This window comes from Piliocolobus tephrosceles, chromosome 12 (genome assembly GCF_002776525.5).
Source record: "Piliocolobus tephrosceles isolate RC106 chromosome 12, ASM277652v3, whole genome shotgun sequence".
In the NCBI taxonomy this organism is placed as follows: Eukaryota; Metazoa; Chordata; class Mammalia; order Primates; family Cercopithecidae; genus Piliocolobus; species Piliocolobus tephrosceles.
In genome coordinates, this window is record NC_045445.1 from 56,791,987 (window position 1) to 56,812,619 (window position 20,633).

General features: G+C 35.7%; 1 protein-coding gene across 6 annotated transcripts in view; it reads right to left on the reverse strand.

The window, feature by feature from the left end:
• The window catches only part of DIAPH2 (diaphanous related formin 2), a 927,958-nt gene that overhangs the window by 531,066 nt on the left and 376,259 nt on the right, over nucleotides 1-20,633 (reverse strand). For all 6 annotated transcript variants that reach the window (XM_026452159.2, XM_026452160.2, XM_026452157.2 and 3 more), the window contains 2 exons: nucleotides 13,059-13,160; nucleotides 10,511-10,605 (listed from right to left, as the gene is read on the reverse strand). In XM_026452159.2, the coding sequence (XP_026307944.1) occupies nucleotides 10,511-10,605; nucleotides 13,059-13,160 (197 nt within the window). The remainder of the gene's footprint in view (nucleotides 1-10,510; nucleotides 10,606-13,058; nucleotides 13,161-20,633) is intronic.

Here is a 20,633-nt window from a genome sequence, read left to right on the forward strand (position 1 = left end):
TAACTAGTTATTCTGAATGGGTCACGACACATTCTTGGCTGGGAGTGGTGGCTCAGGCCCGTAATCCCAGCACTTTGGGAGGCCGAGGCAGGCGGATCACCTGAGGTGAGGAGTTCGAGACCAGCCTGGCTAACATGGCGAAACCTCATCTCTACTAAAAGTACAAAAATTAGCCGGGTGTTGGTCTGTAGTCCCAGCTACTCAGGAGGCTGAGATAGGAGAATGGCTTGAGCCCAGAAGGCAGAGGTTGCAGTGAGCTGAGATTGCGCTGCTGCACTCCAGCCTGGGCAACTGAATGAGGCTCCGTCTCAAAAGAAAAAAAAAAAAAATTATTCTACTGCCAAACCTTCAGAAAAGGTCATGTTTTTACTTTTAGGTACTTCGATTTCTACATTCTTCTACTGCCAAAACTTCAGAAAAGGTCATGTTTTTACTTTTAGGTACTTTGGTTCCTACAAAATATTTTCTAGTAATACTCAAACTAAAAATATACAATTTCATTCATTTTAGGTATTGATAATTTTATATAGCCATGATTTCAAATACTCTCATATATTCTAAATGATTCTAAATATAGAGTATATGATACTAATATCACCCAGTATACTAAAATAAAACAAAATCTAAACCAAAAAATGCAAACACAAAAACACCAGATTCCTAAAACATTTTCAGATCACTTGCCTTAAAGACCTCAAATTATGATAGCCTCATCTCAGTTTTTAATAATAATACAAACATAAATAATACAAACATTGAAAGCTAAATTTTACACCACCAAAGACATGAATAACTTACAGTAATATAAATCCAACAACACATTAAAGCTGTCGGAAACAATTGATGGATAAACTTTTGTTTCATTTATTTAAGCAGAATATTTTTAAAAATCTATAGAATATGTATAAATATTAAAAGGTTTTGATGGCATTCTAGAGTCCTCATTCTCACCTACTGCAGTCCTCCCAAAGCAGCTCTTGCTTTAACATTCCTTTGATTTCTTTATCTAGAGGCCCCTTACTAGTTTATTGTCATTCAATTATATTTTTCTACTCTAAAGACTACATTTCTCTTGTCAGCATGCAAATCAACTAAAATACAACATAAAGCATGAAAAATAAAGATCAAAGGGGTAAAAGTGAGGTTTCTGAATAGTCCCCTCAAAAATAGTACACTACTCCTGGATACTTCCTTTGTCCCTATTTGATATCTCTATTTCTGGGATTCAGACAGTACAGAGAAAGGAAGAAACCCCAGGAGAATTATCACCCTGCTGATAATTCTTTCCATTAACATCGAAAACTGAGGGCTGACTATTCAATTGTAAGTTTTGAAGGAAAATATTTTAAAATACCAATTGTAACTGCACTGCTCCTACTCACTGGAAAAGACATTTTTTGTGTGCCTATCATGTAACCAGCAATGTGCTGGGAACTGCTCATGTGTTATTTAATTTGATCCTTTCAACAAACTTACTAGCTATTTAAAAGATAAAAGAAAATGGACTCAGAGAGGTTAGGTAACTTTCTCCCATTCATATTGCTGGTGAGTGGCAGAGCTGGGATTCAGACCCAGCTCTCTTCACTTCAGAATAGAAGTTGTTACCATGATATTATTTGATTTATCTAAATGACATATTTAAAAAACAAAACAAAAATAAATAAGTTTTTAAAAATGGTGTAAAGTGAATTGCTCAGCACTATTAAACTATAAATGTAAATACCATGTGGTAAAAGGGGAAAAAAAGCCAATTCACACTGATATGATTGCCTGTATCCACAGCTAGAAAATAATTATGACCTGTACTTTAAGCAACGCTTGACTAGGGGTATCTGCAATGTAACGGGAATGCACTCTGCCTTAAGAGAAGCACTTCCCATTCCTGGGATATAGAATTTTTAAATGTACAGGATCGTTTTGTTTGGACCTATACTAATTAAATGTCCAAAACCTGTCATGAAGTTCATAATAAACATAGAAAACAACAGCAAATGACGAGGAGCGTATTACATTCTGAAACTACTACATATACTTCAGAAATAAAAGTAATTCTTAAGACAATGGTTCTCAGCCAGGGAAAATTTTGCACGCCAGAGGAGATTTTTCAAAGTCTAGAGGCATTTTGGGTTGTCACAACTGGAGGTGGAGCTGCCACTGGCATCCAGTGGATAGAGCCACAGATACTGCTAAACATCCTATAATGTACAGGACAGCAGTCAAAAATAAAAAAAAGAGGGAGAGAGAAAATGGGCCCGAAACACCAATATTGCCAAAGTTGAGGAAACCTGATTTAAGCATATGCTTTCAGCACTTGCTAAATACTTTTAAATTTATTCATTGTGTAATATTTAAGACACGAAGATGGATACAAAGACAAAGAATCTACGTGTCTACCACTGAGTTTAAGAAATTAAAAGAATTAAATTTCCCTTGTGTATTCCTTCCTGCCTCCCTAAAATATTTTGAAGAGATTAGTTAAAATACCCTTATGTTATACCTGTTATTATACTATGTTAAAGTGTGCCATAGCATGTTAAATTTTATATTATATTTTGTTAGATTATACTATAACTATCCCAAGTCTTTAAAAGATTTAATAACTAGGTACATTTCTATTTTACATAGGAGGATATCTAGAATTATAATAGAACCTTGCAAAAAGAATGTAAAGATTTATTCCTTATGTATGGAAGGAAAGGTTTTGATTATCTCTTTAGTACATAAGAGAAAGTAGTTTTATAGATACGATCAATTACAAATGTGTATAATTTGTTAAATATATGACTACCCAATAAGCTTTGGATTTGAAACAAATTTGTATGCTACAAAAAACTGAATAGGGAGCTAGCTGGGGGAGGAAATCATGATTATTCTCTGTCACTCTGATAATTCCATCAAGGACATTACAGCCTTGACTCCCTGTCCCCTGAATCTCTTAGGCTAAGTGTCTAATGCTTTTTGTCTAGAAGTAGCCTCACAGCTAGTACTTAGAGTAGGGGTTATGGTATAACCTTGCTTTTCATATCCCAGTTCAGATTTTGGAAGTTTATATAAGGAAAAAGAGGCCACTTACCAAGTTTTACACTTGTTTTTGTTTGTTTGTTTTTGAGATGGAGTCTCGCTCTGTCGTCCAGGCTGGAATGAAGTGGCATGATTTCGGCTCACTGCAATCTCCACCCCCCGGGTTCAAGCCATTCTCCTGCCTCAGCCTCCTGAGTAGTTCGGACTATAGGCACTCACTCTTATACCTGACTAAGTTTTATATATTTTTTTTTAGTAGAGTCAGGGTTTCATTATGTTGGTCAGGCTGGTTTCAAACTCCTGACCTCAAGTGATATTCCCTCCTTGGCCTCCCAAAGTGCTGGAATTACAAGCACGAGCCACTGCGCCCAGCCCCAAGTTTTACACTTATGAGGAAATTCCTGTTCTACCCTGACCATCATCTCATTTCAATAGACCCAATGGATCTATAGTATGAAAGAACCAAAATTTTAATGAAGTTCTACCATAAAGAAGGCAGCATAAAATATGATTTCTGAGGTCGCACCTTACTGAACCGTTAGTAAGACATTTTGCTCAAAATGTAAATAGGCTCAATTTTTTTTTTTTTTTTTTTGGAGATGGAGTTTCACTCTTGTTGCCCAGGCTGGAGTGTAATGGCACGATCTCGGCTCACTGCAACCTCTGCCTACTGGGTTCAAGCGATTCTTCTGCCTCAGCCTCCTGAGTAGCTGGGATTACAGGCGTGCACCACCATGCCTAGGTAATTTTTGTATTATTAGTAGAGACGGGGTTTCACCATGTTGGCCAGGCTGGTCTCAAACTCCTTAACCTCATGTGATCCACCTGACTCGGCCTCCCAAAGTGCTGGAATTACGGGCGTGAGCCACCACGCACGGCCATAGGCCCACTCTTTTATATTTTAAAAACATTTTGCACAACCCAATTAGTACAAGAAAAAATTAATTGTTTAAAGCTATCTTTTCTTTCTCTGTGAACAACAACACAACTGGTGATAGTGACAAATGAAATACTGGAATTAATCAATAATAGACATAGAGAGAATAAAAATAAGCAGCCAAACCATTTGCTTGGAATATGTGTAATTATAACAATAGACTGAAAGTAGCAAACAAGGGTCAAAGGAAACTTCAGTAAAAGAAAAAAACAACAAACAATTTTTTTAAAAAATCACCTAACTATTTAAAAGCAAAAGACGCGAAAGAAGAGCAGCTCATAGATAAAAGAATTTTCAGACCGCAAAAGCATGCCATAATTATTCCACCATGATGAGAAGTAAGAAAGAAATGTTTTATGATTGTTACTGTCATTGCTACTGCCTCATTTTCCCTAAAGACTTGTGAAAATGAACATGGTGAATACAAGTTGTTATTTAAGAGAAAAATGTTTTCAAATTCTACAATACTAATGCCATTATAGCCTTAATTGATATACTTGTAGTCTTCTAAAGTCATGAGCCCTCATAAAGTGAATGCACACATGCAGACTCACAAGCCTGCATAAAATACAGATGGTCGATAGGCACGTAAATAGATCAATGATTACAAAGATGGATTGAGGAGACAAAAATGAGCTCTACTATTACACATGCATGAACTTCCTGACTGTAAGAATAATTATACTCTAGAACTGGTTAATTGAGGGAAGTTGAAGAATCTTTTTTCCCTGCAGAATCAATAGATACCCATCTATCTTTGATGACTTAGGTGTAGCATTGCCTGGAATCAGGCGAATGGATTAGATGATCTTCATGTCATTCTGATTATTCTGTCGGTATCCAATAATAAGTTATATAGATCATATAATCTGTTTTGAGATAAAAATCACATTTGGGAAAATATAATCATGTGGCAATCTATAAACACCACACACTGAGTACAGTGCTGGTTACTCAAATGGGCGTCAGAAAAGTAAAACAGCCAATATATGTAGAAACTATTGGTGGGGCAAGGGAGGGGGGTTGTGGGAGGTAGAAGCAAGCTGGCATATTCCCATGTATGCATTGTAGAGAAACATCTATGGAGGTATTTCTGTAATTTCCAGGTATGGAGGCATCCAGGAGCTTTATTTCACCTTGGGTATTACTAAGTAAAATTAAGGTCTTTCATCAAAGAAAGAATTTACTTAGGAAGGAAGAAAAGAAGGGAGGGAGGAAGGGAGGGAGGAAACGAGGAAGGGAGGGAGGGAGGGAAGAAGGGAATGAGGGAAGAAGGGAATGAAAGAATGTAAGAGAAAGTAGCAGGAAGAGAGGAAGGAAGGAGGGAGGGAGAGAAGGAAGGAAATGTCAAAAAAACAGCAACAAAAAAAAAAAAACAATGCAAGTGGAAGAAGAACAATAGATAGGACATCAGACAGTTGTATGCCCAGTAGGAATGCAGATGTCCCTTATAAGGGAGACAGAGACTAAAATACCACGAATAAACAGAACATTTGCTTAAGGAATACAGGTGTCTGGTATGTAGTGCAGACTGTTTCAAGAAAAAACTATAGAAAAATAACTATTTAAACTAAATAAGTCATTATAATCTGACATAATGAAGGAAATATCTCTTTTCCCAATCTCCTTCTCTTATTCATCACTCTTTAAAAGCCTCTTGTGTTGGCTTTGATGATACACTATAGCATCCTGGCCTTCTCCCTGATATGCTGACTCCTTTTGCTCTGATTTATCTAATACCTCCCATCCCCTTGACTTGTACGGTCCCCAGATATGCAGTCCTAAACTTTCCATTTGTTACATTTTTCATGAGGAAACTTAAGAACTTCATTGGTCCTGATACTCCAACAGTCACTTCTTTGCAAATGACTCCAAAAATTCTTATTTTCAGTCTTGGCCTCTATTCTGACCTCCAGTACATTTTCCAATGTAATGTTATTTGTAAAATTTTTCTCTTTTGCCCTGAAAGTATTTTCTCCCCTACCTGATTTGCCTCTCGGTGTCAGGGCTACAACTATTATCTCTACCACCAGGATTTTTCAATTAATCTTTTTTAAAAAATTTCTTATTTACCCAAATTCCCTTTTCTCCTGCTTCTGAAATAGTCAGGGCTTTATTACACCTTATGCTGGAAACTGCAATGATGTCCCTTATGCTTGAAACTGCAATGATCTCCCTATGTCAAGTCTCTTTACATCAAGCCATCTGACATACTGCAGCTAAGAGTACCTTTCCTAAGCACACAATTTGACCATGACCAAACTCAATAGCTCAGCATTCATGTTGTCTACCAGGGATCAAAACTTCTGGTGTATATAGGGGTTAGGAATGAGTCAGAGTCAGTAAAATGCAATAGGGAGTGGTGGGACCTGTGGCAAACTGGAGAGTGTGTGACATTAAAATTTTACTAATTAGGCACTAGAAAGGCCAAATAAAACATAAGTGAGAGAGAGAAAGTGAGAGAGAGAAAGTGAGAGGTAGAGAGCTTGAGCACCTGTGAGTCACCAACTTGCTATCTGTGTGCCTCTACAATATGACCACCACCAAGCTACTAACATTTTATATGCTCTTTCTCACTGCTACCCTATATGACCTCTTATCTATACCAGAAAAATAAAGACGTTATCCTTTATATACCTCAAGCCTTTGGCCACCATTCTCTTATCCTAGCACTCTCTAACTGAATCCTACTAGTGTTTCAAAGTCTAGAACAATTCTTCCAGGAAGACCACCTTAACCACAGCCTACCCTAACCTACAGTTCACCTTCTGTGAACCTCTGTATCAGGATAAAATAAAATAAATAGGATTACAGAAAATACCAATTACATTTAAATAGTTATCAACATATTTACCAAAATAGTGATATAATGATAGAAGTGCTTGATTAAAGCATTTAAAATAATCTCTAGTCACAGCTCTAATAAGTACTGTAATTTTGAAGTATTAATGACTGTAACAGTATTTCAAGATATCTGCCACAACTGTAATGTGATATGAAAATATTTATTATTTCTATTAGTGAAAAAGTTAGAGGTACTGTTAATACTACTTTGGTCTGTTGCCTACACTCTTAAATAATATGCTAAATATTAATTAGAAGCTAATGAAAATAAAGATGTAATATTCTTCACATACAAGTTTAGGACCCCCTGAATTCTCTCCATGGGTCCCCAAAGAGGGCTTTGAACTCCAGGTTACCAACCCATGCTTTATCATATCTTGACAAATTATTCTGCAGTAATAACATACTATCTTGTATGCTGATCTTTTTTTCACATATTCCTTAAAAATATAAGTATAAACTCCCTACCTAGAATCATTTGCATGCACTAAAGACCTAAAACAGAACAAAATTTTATTTTTCCCTTCACACATGCATCACTTTTTTCAAACCGCTCATTTCATTACTCTGTCAATGCTCTATATACATATTTCTGTTTTACCACTGATATCCTAAAAAGCACTGACTGATTGGTCTTAGATTTTTCTCTCAGTAGATCAAATTAAATTATACTTGGCCGGGCGCAGTGGCTCAAGCCTGTAATCCCAGCACTTTGGGAGGCCGAGACGGGCGGATCACGAGGTCAGAAGATCGAGACCATCCTGGCTCACACGGTGAAACCCCGTCTCTACTAAAAAATACAAAAAGCTAGCCGGGCGAGGTGGCAGGTGCCTGTAGTCCCAGCTACTCGGGAGGCTGAGGCAGGAGAATGGCGTAAACCCGGGAGGCGGAGCTTGCAGTGAGCTGAGATCACGCCACTGCACTCCAGCCTGGGTGACAGAGCGAGACTCTGTCTCAAAAAAAAAAAAAAAAAAAATGAAATTATACTGAAACAGATTTTGTAGGCTAGAATAATGATTCTAAAAGTCACAAAAATTTAGTACACATTATTTTACAGTAACTCATAATTACATACATTAAAAACTCCTCGACAATCTCAGGATATGGTGTACTTTTAAATGTTTCTACGTGCTACTGCAAGTATTTTAGGTCATTTCAATTTTTCCCACATAGAGAACTCATTTTCTAGCTTAAATTTAGATATTTTGAAACAAAATGAAAATTGATGTTTATTAATAATCTTCAACTTGGTGCTGGATCTTGCTGATTAAATAAAAGTTTTTCTGATTTTTTTTTTTTTTTTTGGTCGTTAGACAATTATCCTGCCAAATAACTAAATTCTATTAGTTGTCTGCCCAGCAAGAGCCTATTGACCCATACTGGAAGAGAAAATACTACTACTGTTAATTCAGTTTCTGGGAAGTGACGTATCATTAATTGCTGTTTGTTTTTGTTGCTATGAGGAGACAACCATGCTACATGAGCAAAAAACTATAATTATGCATGGATGGAGTTTAGCACTGTAATGAAATAGAACTTACAACAAAGTTAATCTGATGATACACATTTAATGCCATGCATTATCGATGTGCTACATGGTAATTAGATATAAATGGTAAACAGCTCATATGAATGGCAAATTGATGTTACTTTTCCATCACTGAAACAAATGTTCTGGAATTGGGGGGAGAAAAAGGTGCTAGTGATTATAGTCTTTTCTCCTAACAGAGGAAGGCCATCTCTCTTGGGGACTAGAAAATCATGTAATTATTTCTACCCAGGAGCATGCATCCTCTTTACCAGAAGACACTCAGCCATTTTATTTGTCTAGATAAAAGTAATACTAACCTTAATAACTCGGCTGAGTTACTCACCACTTAGGCCCTATACCCGTACCCAAGCAGCACACTTCCAATTATGTATATTATACTACATGTTAAACTGTTTTCTTCCCACAAGCAAAACTAAGAAAATGGGTTTTGATCAAAAAGGGTAAGGATTGAGAAGAAACTTTAAAGTATCTGGCACTGAGAAGGAAAGCAAGTTGGCTTTTAAAAAGTCCTCAGCAAATAGAAGCCATGAAATTGGTGGGTAAAGCAGGATATGGGTAAAATGTACAGATTCGTGAAAAAGATGAAGAGATAAAGGCTTAGAAAAAGGAATGGAGGTCTAAAAGCAAGGAAGAGATGACATAGGTCATCTTATTAAACCTTAGTCCTATTTTAAAAAATCATGCCTAGATTTAAGACATATATATGAGGTAAACTTTAATGTAAGCCTACAATCCAAAATAGAGGAGATTTCCACAGAGACATCACTTGCTCAAATTATGTATGCAGGTTCTCTGAGATTTACAGAGTTTGCAGGGAATATGGCAAAATTGTTAATGTTATAGAATAAGCTATTTAACTATTTGATGTTTTTGTTTTGTTTTGTTTTGTTTGAGACAGAATCTTGCTCTGTCACCAGGCAGGAGTGCAGTGGCATGATCTTGGCCCAGTGCATTCTCCACCTCCCAAGTTCAAGTGATTCTCCTGCCTCAGCCTCTTGAGTAGCTGGGATTATAGGCGCGTACCACCACAAACAGCTAATTTCTCTGTATTTTGAGTAGAGACAGGGCTTCACCATGTTGGCCAGGATGGCCTCGATCTCCTGACCTCATGATCTGCCTGCCTCAGCCTCCCACAGTGCTGGGATTACAGGCGTGAGTCACCATGTCCGGCTCTATGTGATGTATTCTAAAACTCAAAACCAACTGCATGGCTCAAAAACAAAAACAACAAAATAAAGAAAAACAGAAAAAACTACAATGACTATCTGCTTCCACAAAAATCTTTACAGTTATTCCTTTCAAAAATTAAACCAGATAGGGCCAGACATACTAAGAATTCAAATAATGTGTTAGATCCGTATAGTCCTTTATTACACAAAGCACTTTATTTGGTCAAATCCTCACAATGACCCTGTAATTTCAAATGAGAAAATAGAGGTTTAGAAAGATTAAACAGTTTGTTCATGGAAGGCAGAATAATATAACGGCTTTAGAGTCAAGATAGACACTGTTTTGAATCCCAGCTCTGGTACTTTGCCACTTACACCACTTACAAGCTTTGTGAAATTGGGCAATCTCTCTAAACCTCAGTTTCCTTATTTGTAAAATGAGAATAATAGTGCTTATCTCATAGGATTATTGTAGGATTCAATGAAATAAAAAATACAGACAGTGCTGGACATAATCAGCAATACATGTTATGTACCCAAACAGAGTCGGGTAAAAGTTACTCAGCCTAACAATGGGTATGTTCAATACCCACCAATTTTCAGAAAGCTGTTTAACCTCTTGACCCCTCAGCTTTTTCATCCATAAAATGGTAAGAACAATATATCCTTAATGGAGCCATTTTGGTGATGAAGTACATGTAATTGTATGTACAGTGAATAATGGACAATGATATGTCTATATATGCATATGCTTATACTGAAAAGGATATATAGCTTATAAGTGGCAGAAACAGAATTAGAACCTAGATTTTCTATACTGAGTCCTCTTACTAGCAACACAGCTAGATATTCCTGATTTTATTAAACTACTCAATGTCTTTTTAAAAATCTAAATATAGAAGAGAATTTTCTTACAACTCCATTGAGAAGAGAATAGTCCAAAAAAATCTGTGAAAATGAATTTCAAAAGGAAAATATCCAAGTTACCTGAATTAAAGCCTCACTCAGCAGGTCTTCATTAACCTCCAGAATAATGTTTCTTATCTCTTCATATGGCATGCGATATGATCCCAGAAAGATGGCTAAAATAAAATTTGATTTTATTAAAAGTAGAACAGCATCAACATGTTAAAGTCCTAATAAATGCCTGATTTTCATTTCATAGACTCAAAATACGAAACTTGTCACTAATACTAATTTACAGAATTATGAACAAACAAAAGTTGTTCCATTTGATGGACTACTCACTCTATCCATTCAGACAAAATGGCCTATTTTCTCGGGCTCTAATGTTTATAGTTAGTGCATATTTACACACAAAATAAAATTCCTACTAATGACTATATGCTTATGCCTTTTAGATTAGGACGATACACAAAATGACCCATGAAAACTTAAGAGATTTTATTTCAAGTTGACCTTTTTATTTAATGAAGAATTTAGTGTGGAGATTGTCAGATGCATCCAACACAGTATTTCTCAGGAAAGACGATAAAATAACCAAATAAAAAATTATATCCATCTACTCTGCAATTCTCCCACATAAGAAAAAAATTAAAGTGCCTGAATCATCAGTGTGCTTTGCAATCCTGCTTATATTCCAGTGGTATACTATTACTTACTTTATATATTGACTCACAATTTCCCCTGCCAACTTTTTCTTAAGTGGAAATCTATCATATCATATTAGAATAATTCAGCAAATTAAACCTAGAACAGCTAAGGATTATTCAGAAGGTACTTGCAACAACATGTTCCATTAAACATATTTTTTAAAGAACACAGATGTGTTCTTATCACCAGAACTTGAACATTTATTATTATTATTATTTTCTCTTTTTTTGAGACAGAGTTTCTTTTTTGTTGCCCAGCCTGTAGTGCAATGGTGCGATCTCCGCTCACTGCAAACTTTGCCTCCCAGGTTCAAGTGATTCTCATGCCTTAGCCTCCCAAGTAGCTGGGATTACAGGCATGCGCCACCACGCCGGGCTAATTTTGCATTTTTAGTAGAGGCAGGGTTTCACCATGTTGTCCAGGCTGGTCTCAAATTCCTGACCTCGGGTGATCCACCTGCCTTGGCCTCCCAAAGTGCTGGGATTGTAGGCATGAGCCACCGTGCCTGGCACCCAGAACTTGAACATTTCTAAGAATTTTTTCTTTTTTTTCATGAAAAGGTCTATATGCCTTCAGCCTACATGAAAAGAAAACAAAATCCTCACTCCATAGGCAAATGATTACCTTATACATAAGACCAAATGAGATCTCCACAATCTAAAAGAATAATGTTGACAGAAATCAACCAGCAATTGAGATCATACTGTGTTTTAAAGAAAAGTACTGAACATCAACTTTGAAAATGTACTATCAAATAAGCAATGTACACATTCACAACAGCTACTGGTAAACTGCTTTTCTGATAGCAACATTTCTACTGACATGAGAATGATGTGTTGTTTATTGTAATGATTCCCTATACCACATTCCTTAACAAAATAAACTCCCATGGTATTACTTTGTGCAATTAGAAATGCTCAATGTGTGGAAATTTCTGATGCATAGTGTTTTAGTATCAGCAAAATCTAAACACAGTCTACTGTAGTGACAGAACAAAAATTCTGAATTCAAGACAGAGGGAAGAGTATGTTAAAACTTGAAGGCTTACATAAATGAAGATGGGTTTAACTGTCCATCTGCTTTAGCAAAAGTATACTTAATGGCTGACCGGTTTGTTAAAGGCTTAAAGGTTCACAAACCAGTTTTTAAATGCAGTTAAGGTTAACAATTTAAGTAGCTCACATCACAATTACTTCAGACATAAAGGAATAGCAGTAGAAGGATTTGCCCAATGTAACTAGTGAATACTCTAAAACTATCAATCCCAGGTCTAGACAGAAGGAAAAAAAAATCACTTTTTATCAGTTCTGCCTTATGTTTCACTATGTCCTCTAACAGTGTATTATTATCATTACTTTTCAAATCTTTACTATTCACAAGTTTCAAATGGTCTGACAGAGGTTGAATTAGAATTTTCTCCATACCGGCTAAGTGACAAAAAGGCAACCAAATCATGTTTACACAGAATTTTGTTTCCAGAAGATGCTAAATATGTCTGTTTAAAAAGGTTACAACTTGGCCGGGCACGGTGGCTCAAGCCTGTAATCCCAGCACTTTGGAAGGCCGAGACGGGCGGATCACGAGGTCAGGAGTTCGAGACCATCCTGGCTCACACGGTGAAACCCCGTTTCTACTAAAAAATACAAAAATCTAGCCGGGCGAGGTGGCGGGCGCCTGTAGTCCCAGCTACTCGGGAGGCTGAGACAGGAGAATGGCGTAAACCCAGGAGGCGGAGCTTGCAGTGAGCTGAGATCCGGCCACAGCACTCCAGCCCGGGCGACAGAGCAAGACTCCATCTCAAAAAAAAAAAAAAAAAAAAAAAAAAAAAAAAGAAAGGTTACAACTTTGATGAAATACATTAAACAGCTCCCACCCCTCTCAACACTACCTACACCAATTCTACGAAGAAAATATTACATACACAGATTCTGAGCTGTTTTGGGATCCAAAATTCTCAGCTCTTTCACTCTCTTCTTTGTAGGCCCAGTCTTCTTTTCTTCTAATGCTTCTGCATTCTTTTGAACTGAAAGAAAAAATGTTGATTCATAAACAATAATGGTACTAATCCAAGCACACGGAATAACATTAGTAAGGTATATTAACTACATTAATAAAGCTCATTCTGAAATCAATAAATGTGTTTATTTCATTAGTTCAAGGAACAGGATAAACATAAAAATACAGAGCTGTTTTAGAGTTTTCACTACAAAATAAATATCAGCACTTAAGCAGAAAAGATAAGCCAAATAGAACCAAAAATCAATTGCTCCTTCTTACCTAATGTACAACATTAATTACTCCTTTACCAGGTACCTACAGCAGTACTGGAATTAAATATACAGTACAACCTCACTAATCTGAGCTAATTGAGGGAAAAGGAAGACATGCATTTCTCCTAAAATATGCAAAAATTTAAACATTTCTTTAATTCAGTGAAATTGCTTTAAAACACCTAAGGTAAGTTTAACTGCTAAAGAGGTTACCATATAAATATTCCTGCTGAGACTGTTTTGAAGAATAGGTATGAACCATGTGCAATTTGTACAACAGTAGCACCATTTGCATACATGTAATTAAATAGACTCAGCAATGTGATCTTTTGCGTAAATTAGCTTTGTATCCCTCGCTATTTGAAAAATACTATTTGCTTCCTTACAACAGAAGATTTACGTTGCTTTCTTCAGAAGGTAACAGTATAACTCAAAACAGTTTAAAGCACGGAAAGGGTAAGGAGTAGCAGTGCCAAGGAGTGGCTTTAGCCTTCCATAACCTCCATCAGCCAACTCCCCAAGTAGGCCAGCTCAAAAAACAATGTGGCTGTCTGCTATGAAAATAAAGCATTAAGTTAAATCCCCAAACCCCTCCTGCATAGAAATTTTATAGCTACCATTGTACTCAAGTGTTGGCAGTTTACCTTTTCCAATATAAAAACAGCGTTGTAAGTAATGGGGTCATCAGAAAATATGAGAAAAATAAAGCCAATACTTTTTCAGTCAAGTAGAGTGTTAAGTCCTTGCCCCCAAATTCATGCTGCTAAATTACATCACTGGTTCATATATGACCATAATCATGCTGCTGCTTTATCAATGTTAAAAAGATAACTTCATTTTGAGGCAATAATGATATTATTTTAATTCATCTAATCTTTGTTAAAAAGACCACAAATGCATTATCGATTTTCTTTTTTAGAGAAAAAGCAACATAAAACCACAGTACACTTTTACTAAGGCAATATGTTTATAGATGTTATCATACTGGAAACTTTTGCAACACTCTATAGAATTCATCAAAATATTGGAAGTCCGTTAAGACTTCCTTTGTTTTCATAATACAAAATACAGAAAAATTAAATGAGCATACTACAGAAATAGCAGATATTAATAAAATAAATTACCTGAATAACTAAAGTCCTAACAGTGCTAAATTTTACCAGACTGGCCAACCTAAAGTTATGTGCAGTCTAAGGAGAATGGAAAATAATTAACACTTCAAAATTACGATCTTTGCCATGTGGATTCAACACAATAGTCATTGCTACTACTGGAAGAAAAGTGACTTTTAATATATTTATCTTAAAATACAATAAAAGAACATATTTTATGTTTATATTTATCTGTATATATTTCTAAATATGTTTTAAAATATATTAAAACATATCTCAAATATTCCTCAAAGGGTCTTTCTAGGAGCATAGAGTCTTTCACATGCAATCATCAACATTTTAATTTATTCTAATTGTCAGGTCAGTTCCAGCTTAAGACAACTGTACACAAGAAAATGACAGTCCAATAGCCTTTCCCTTTGTCTATAAAATGTGAAGTATCTGAATCATATTGAAATTACTTCTAGAATCATTCACTAATTTGAACTCAGTCAAGGAAATAGTCAAGAAAATTGTCCTAATCTCTCAATATGCCTTAAAATTCACTATGGGAGACTAATTAGCCAAGTACATATAGGAAAAACATGCTGTGCTATGAAGGACCTATAAAGATGCTTCTGCAAACTAACAGGATCCTGACTAACCCAGGAATAGATACTGCTCATTTAATGACTTTATATCTTTGCATTTTTTAATTAAAATATGGTCTAGCCTCTCCCCTTTTCAAGTGAACAAATTGTTTAAAATTAAGATTAGATGCCCTAAATATCTATAGTTCACAGTTTTCTTTCTTGAATCCCAACACATTTTCCTTGTGTTATACAACTTGGCTTAAATCCTGGGTTCGAAAAGTGATAAGAATTCCATGAGTGGGCACTGCTTTTTTGAGAATCACAAGAGAAAAACAAGTTTAAAGCAGTTCTCTAACTAGACAGGCTTTCAAAACTAATCATATTTTTGCCATGATAAATAATTACAGACCAGTGGCTATTATTGCCTTTGGCCTTCTTGTTTTTAAAAGCATTCCTTAGGGATCATGACCACAGGCTTACATAAATAGAGAATTCAAAGAACAGCAATGAGACATCAAATATCCCTATAGTGTTCAACACATCATATGTTAAAAATTGCCTGCTTTCATAGTGACCTCAAAATGTCACTTATCCTAGTAGACTTTTATTCTGTATGTTTCTAGTGGTTACAAAACATTAAATAACTAGCAATTCTATAATTATTTGAAGTTACTTGGAGGAAACTAAAAAGTTTTTTTAAGTTTCGATATAAAAACTTCATGAATTGCTTTTATCATCAATTGCCCTATGGTCCTCAGGTTCATAACGAGACCTTCAGTGAAACGTGACCTTCCCCATACAAATGAAAAAACATTTTGCAAATGGGTTTGAATCCAATAGATTGAATTAATTTGAGTGTGTAAATTGGCACTGCTAATAGACAGAATAATAATGAAACATTATAAAATACTGTCTGTAGGAAGATAATCCTAATAATAAAGACATGTATATTATTATTAAAGATATGTTAATATCAAGATACTCATTATCTAAGATAAAATGCCCACTGAGTATTATAATATTTCCTTTAATACATGGATTTTTACAAGCAATTGTACTATAAATGTATTCTTTTACAACTGCGAAATGTTCATCAGCATAAATAACGTAAACATGGTTATATTCTTTCCCCAATCTAATATAGGCAATGTTCAGGAATCTCCTATTAATTTCTGCTATCCCAGTGGATACACAGAACATGTGACAAGATGTTATAATTCGTAGCAAGTATTAAGATATTTTAAGGCCGGGCGCGGTGGCTCAAGCCTGTAATCCCAGCACTTTGGGAGGCCGAGACGGGCGGATCACGAGGTCAGGAGATCGAGACCATCCTGGCTGACACGGTGAAACCCCGTCTCTACTAAAAACACAAAAACTAGCCGGGCGAGGTGGCGGGCGCCTGTAGTCCCAGCTACTCCGGAGGCTGAGGCAGGAGAATGGCGTAAACCCGGGAGGTGGAGCCTGCAGTGAGCTGAGATCTGGCCACTGCACTCCAGTCCGGGCGACAGAACGAGACTCCGCCTCAAAAAAAAAAAAAAAAAAAAAAAAAGATATTTTAAATAGGTAACATTGGATGATTTACATAGTGATAACTAACCATGAATCATAATAAAATTTGTATAACTATCTTAAAATTTCAGTGAGAAAGACTGATTTCTATAGTCAGAATCACATTCATTAATCTACCAAATATTTCTTGAACACCTACTATGAATTAGCCTAGCATGAGCATACAATGGTACACAACACATAAATATCTACTCATACTGCATGGTCATATGTAAACCACAAATTATGGAAGTATCCCCAAAAGGTACCTAACATTTATAATTTTCTTTATCCATAAAAATATAGCTTAGATGAATACATGCATATTACTCAGTGAATTCTCATTTTCTTATTGCAAGCATAGTTCTATATTAGGGAACATCTTATCTTTGAAATCAGCATCACATTATGTGTTGCATCATATTATAAGAAATATGAGGAGAATTAAAAGGATGTCCCTTCCTATTAAGTACACTACATATAGGCCGGGTGCAGTGGCTCACGCCTATAATCCCAGCACTTTGGGAGGCTGAGGCAGGTAGATCACCTGAGGTCAGGAGTTCAAGACCAGCCTGGCCAACATGGTGAAACCCTGTCTCTACTAAAAATACAAAAATTAGCCGGGCATGATAGCATGTGCCTGTAATCCCAGCTACTCAGGAGGCTGAGACAGGAGAATCACTGGAACCCAGCAGGTGGAGGTCGCAGTGCGCCAAGATTGCACCACTGCATTCCAGCCTGGGCAACAAGAAAGAAACTCCGTCTCAGGAAAACAAATAAACAAAAAAGTACACTATATACAAAGCCACAGTAAATAAAGCTAATAATAGTAGTATCAGCAAACACACTGAACATTTATGTAACTTCACGCATACATATTTGTATATTTAAGAAGTAAATGCCAACTGTTCTTTTACATATAACATACAAATATAAGAACTGTGATCCATATATACTTAAACACATATTTCATCCATGTGCATATAATTCCAGAGGTGATTCCAGCTACGTGGAAATAATTTTTTAACATACTGGTTGAAATATACAATATTTTAATTTCAATTAATGACTTGATAATATTAAAATAAGTGCAAGAATGGCAATGAAAGGTAGGGGAAATGTACTCTGGTTTTTGCGTGTGATAGGTTTAATGATTTTTTTTTTTTTTGTTATTTTCTACTCTATTCTGAATCATCCGTATGCGTTTCCAGAAATATCACATGAACCTGATGGAAAAAAAGGGCAAGGAAGATGAGATCAATAGATAAATACATATGCAATACACAACAGATGAGAGTATTAAAAAACAAAAATCACAACAGTAGTAGTAGTTTTACTACTGGTAACCACCCATACAATCTTCGCAAGCACCACCAAAATCAAAGTTTTATTACATATCTGCTCTGTATCTGGCATTAATTTTTATACCACTTTATATGATAGGTACTAACCAGTGTCATTTTACAAATGAGGAAATCAAGGACAAATTTAATCATATGCCCAAGGTGATATAGCTAGTAATGAAAACATGCTAAACTTCACCAGTGATCAGGGAAATGCAAATGAAAATAACCGAAGAAATACCATTAACAGTCATCAAACTGAAAAAATGTTTAAGTCTCACAATACCAAGTATTGATGAAGATACGAAGAAGAATTTGATTATGCCAACGGTTGACAGTAAATATTCAGCAATGACTTAAAAAACACATGTATCAACATCTGATATATTTGAAGGTATGCTTGTCATAAATACAGCCCAACATTTCTGCTTGTCGGTCAAATGGTCAAGGAGACAAAAATGTTCACTGCAACAGTGTTTATAACAGTAGAAAAGTTATAAACAGCCCATGTGCCCAGGGGTTATGAAATGGATAAATTGTGGTATATTAATACAATGTAATACCACACAGCATTTACAGTGATTGTACTGCAGTTATATATTTCAACAAGGATTGATGCCAAATACAATGCTGAGTGGAAAAATTAAAGTTATGTAAAATGGTACATGCAGTATAACATTCATCTAAATTAAAACAGAGACTAATCTTGTGTATTGTTGATAGATGAGTATATATGTAGCAAAATTATAAAAACATAGACTAGATATTCGCCAGCTAATGACAGTGGTTGCCTAAGAGGAGGAATCTGATGCTGGAATAGGTAGAACCGTGGAAACTTCCATTTTAACTCTAATGTTTTATTTCCTTAAAAGCAAAGATCTGGAGTAAATATGACTAAATGTTAACATCTGTTCATTTTGGGTGGCTGGTAGATGGGCGTTTGCTACATTAGCCTTTGTAATTTCCCATTTTTTGACATAAAAATAAAATTCATATGAATACATTACACAAATATTCCCATCCATTTTTATAGTTTACAAACTGTTAACCTTGGAAATCCCAAGGGCCAAGTGTAGACAGGAATTACAAACAATATGGAAAAGAATAATTAAAAATTCTGGTAAAGATGAATCAGTTTGTAAGGAACCACAATTTTGTGTTCAATTGTTATTGAGTCTATTTTGTGAGGAATAACACATGTGTTTACTAAACCTTGGGAGGGAAAGCTGATGCAATAGGCAGGAAGAGATTCCGTTTCTGTTTCCTCACACATGCTACATATTACAGCTGTGAAGCTTCCCCTCTCCATGTTGCCTACAGCTGCACATGAACCAAGGCATCCTACAGAAAGGTAGACTTCATTCGGACACCTGTGTAGTACCTGAAGCAATAGGAATGGCATTACCAAGAGTGTTTCTGAAGTTCAGAGCACATTAAACAAGACTAATGGTTCTAATGGTAGGGATAACACACACATACTTTGTAGTGATTTCCTAATTAAGGAACAAATCTTACTGGTTGTAGTTTATACAAGAACACCCCAAATCAGGAAGCACATGTTACTGCAAATTAACATCTGCATAACTAATATACTTGCACACCTGTTCATTAAGCCAATTACTGAACACTGCTGAATGTCACCAGAACATTATGTTTAACAGCGAGCATAGCTAATGTTGTGTATTTTCAAATGGGCCACAATAGCTCAGCAGGCAACGTATATTTTAGGAAGGACAAATAAAGTTGTCTTAGAGGTTTTAGGGAAGAATTTCCCTTGTTTGAAGTGGTAACTTAAATACCAAAACTGAAGTATGGTTTTTACCTCAAAGTAGTATAGTTATATTTTAATGATGTGGATACATTCTGAGAAGTTCTTCTTTAGATGATTTTGTCATTATGCGAACATTATAGGGTTCACCTACACAAACCTACGTGGTATAGCCTACCTCACAGGCTTGTAGCCTATCGCTCCTAGGCTACAAACCTGTACAGCGTGTTACTGTACTGAATATTGTAGGCAATTGTAACAAAATGGTATTTGTATATCTAAACATACTTAAACATAGAAATTGTACAGTAAAATTACAATACAAAAGATAAAAAATGGTTTACCTGTATAGGGCATTTAGCATGAAGGTAGCTTACAGAACTGGATAGTGCTCTGGGTGAGTCAGTCAGTAAGTGGTGAATGAATGTGAAGGCCTAAGACATTACTGTACACCACTGTAGACAAAGGCTGTATACATAGGCTATACCAAATCCACAAAAATTTTCTTTCTTCAATAATAACTTAAACGTAGATTATAGTAATTATAAACTTTGTGTTTGTTTTAACTTTTGACTCTTTTGTAATCAGATTTAAAATACAAACACATTGCACAGCTGTACAAAAATATTTTCTCTATATCCTTATTCTGTAAGCATTTTCCTGTTTAAACTTTTTAAAATTTTTTACTTCTTAAACCTTTCTGTTAAAAACTAAGACACACACATGTTAGCCTAGGCCTGTACAGGGTCAAGATCATCAATATCACTGTCATCCACCTATACATCTTGTCCCACTGGAAGGTCTTCAAGGGGCAATAACACACATGGAGCTGTCACCTCCTATGATAACAATGACTTCTTCCAGAATACCATGTGAAAGACCT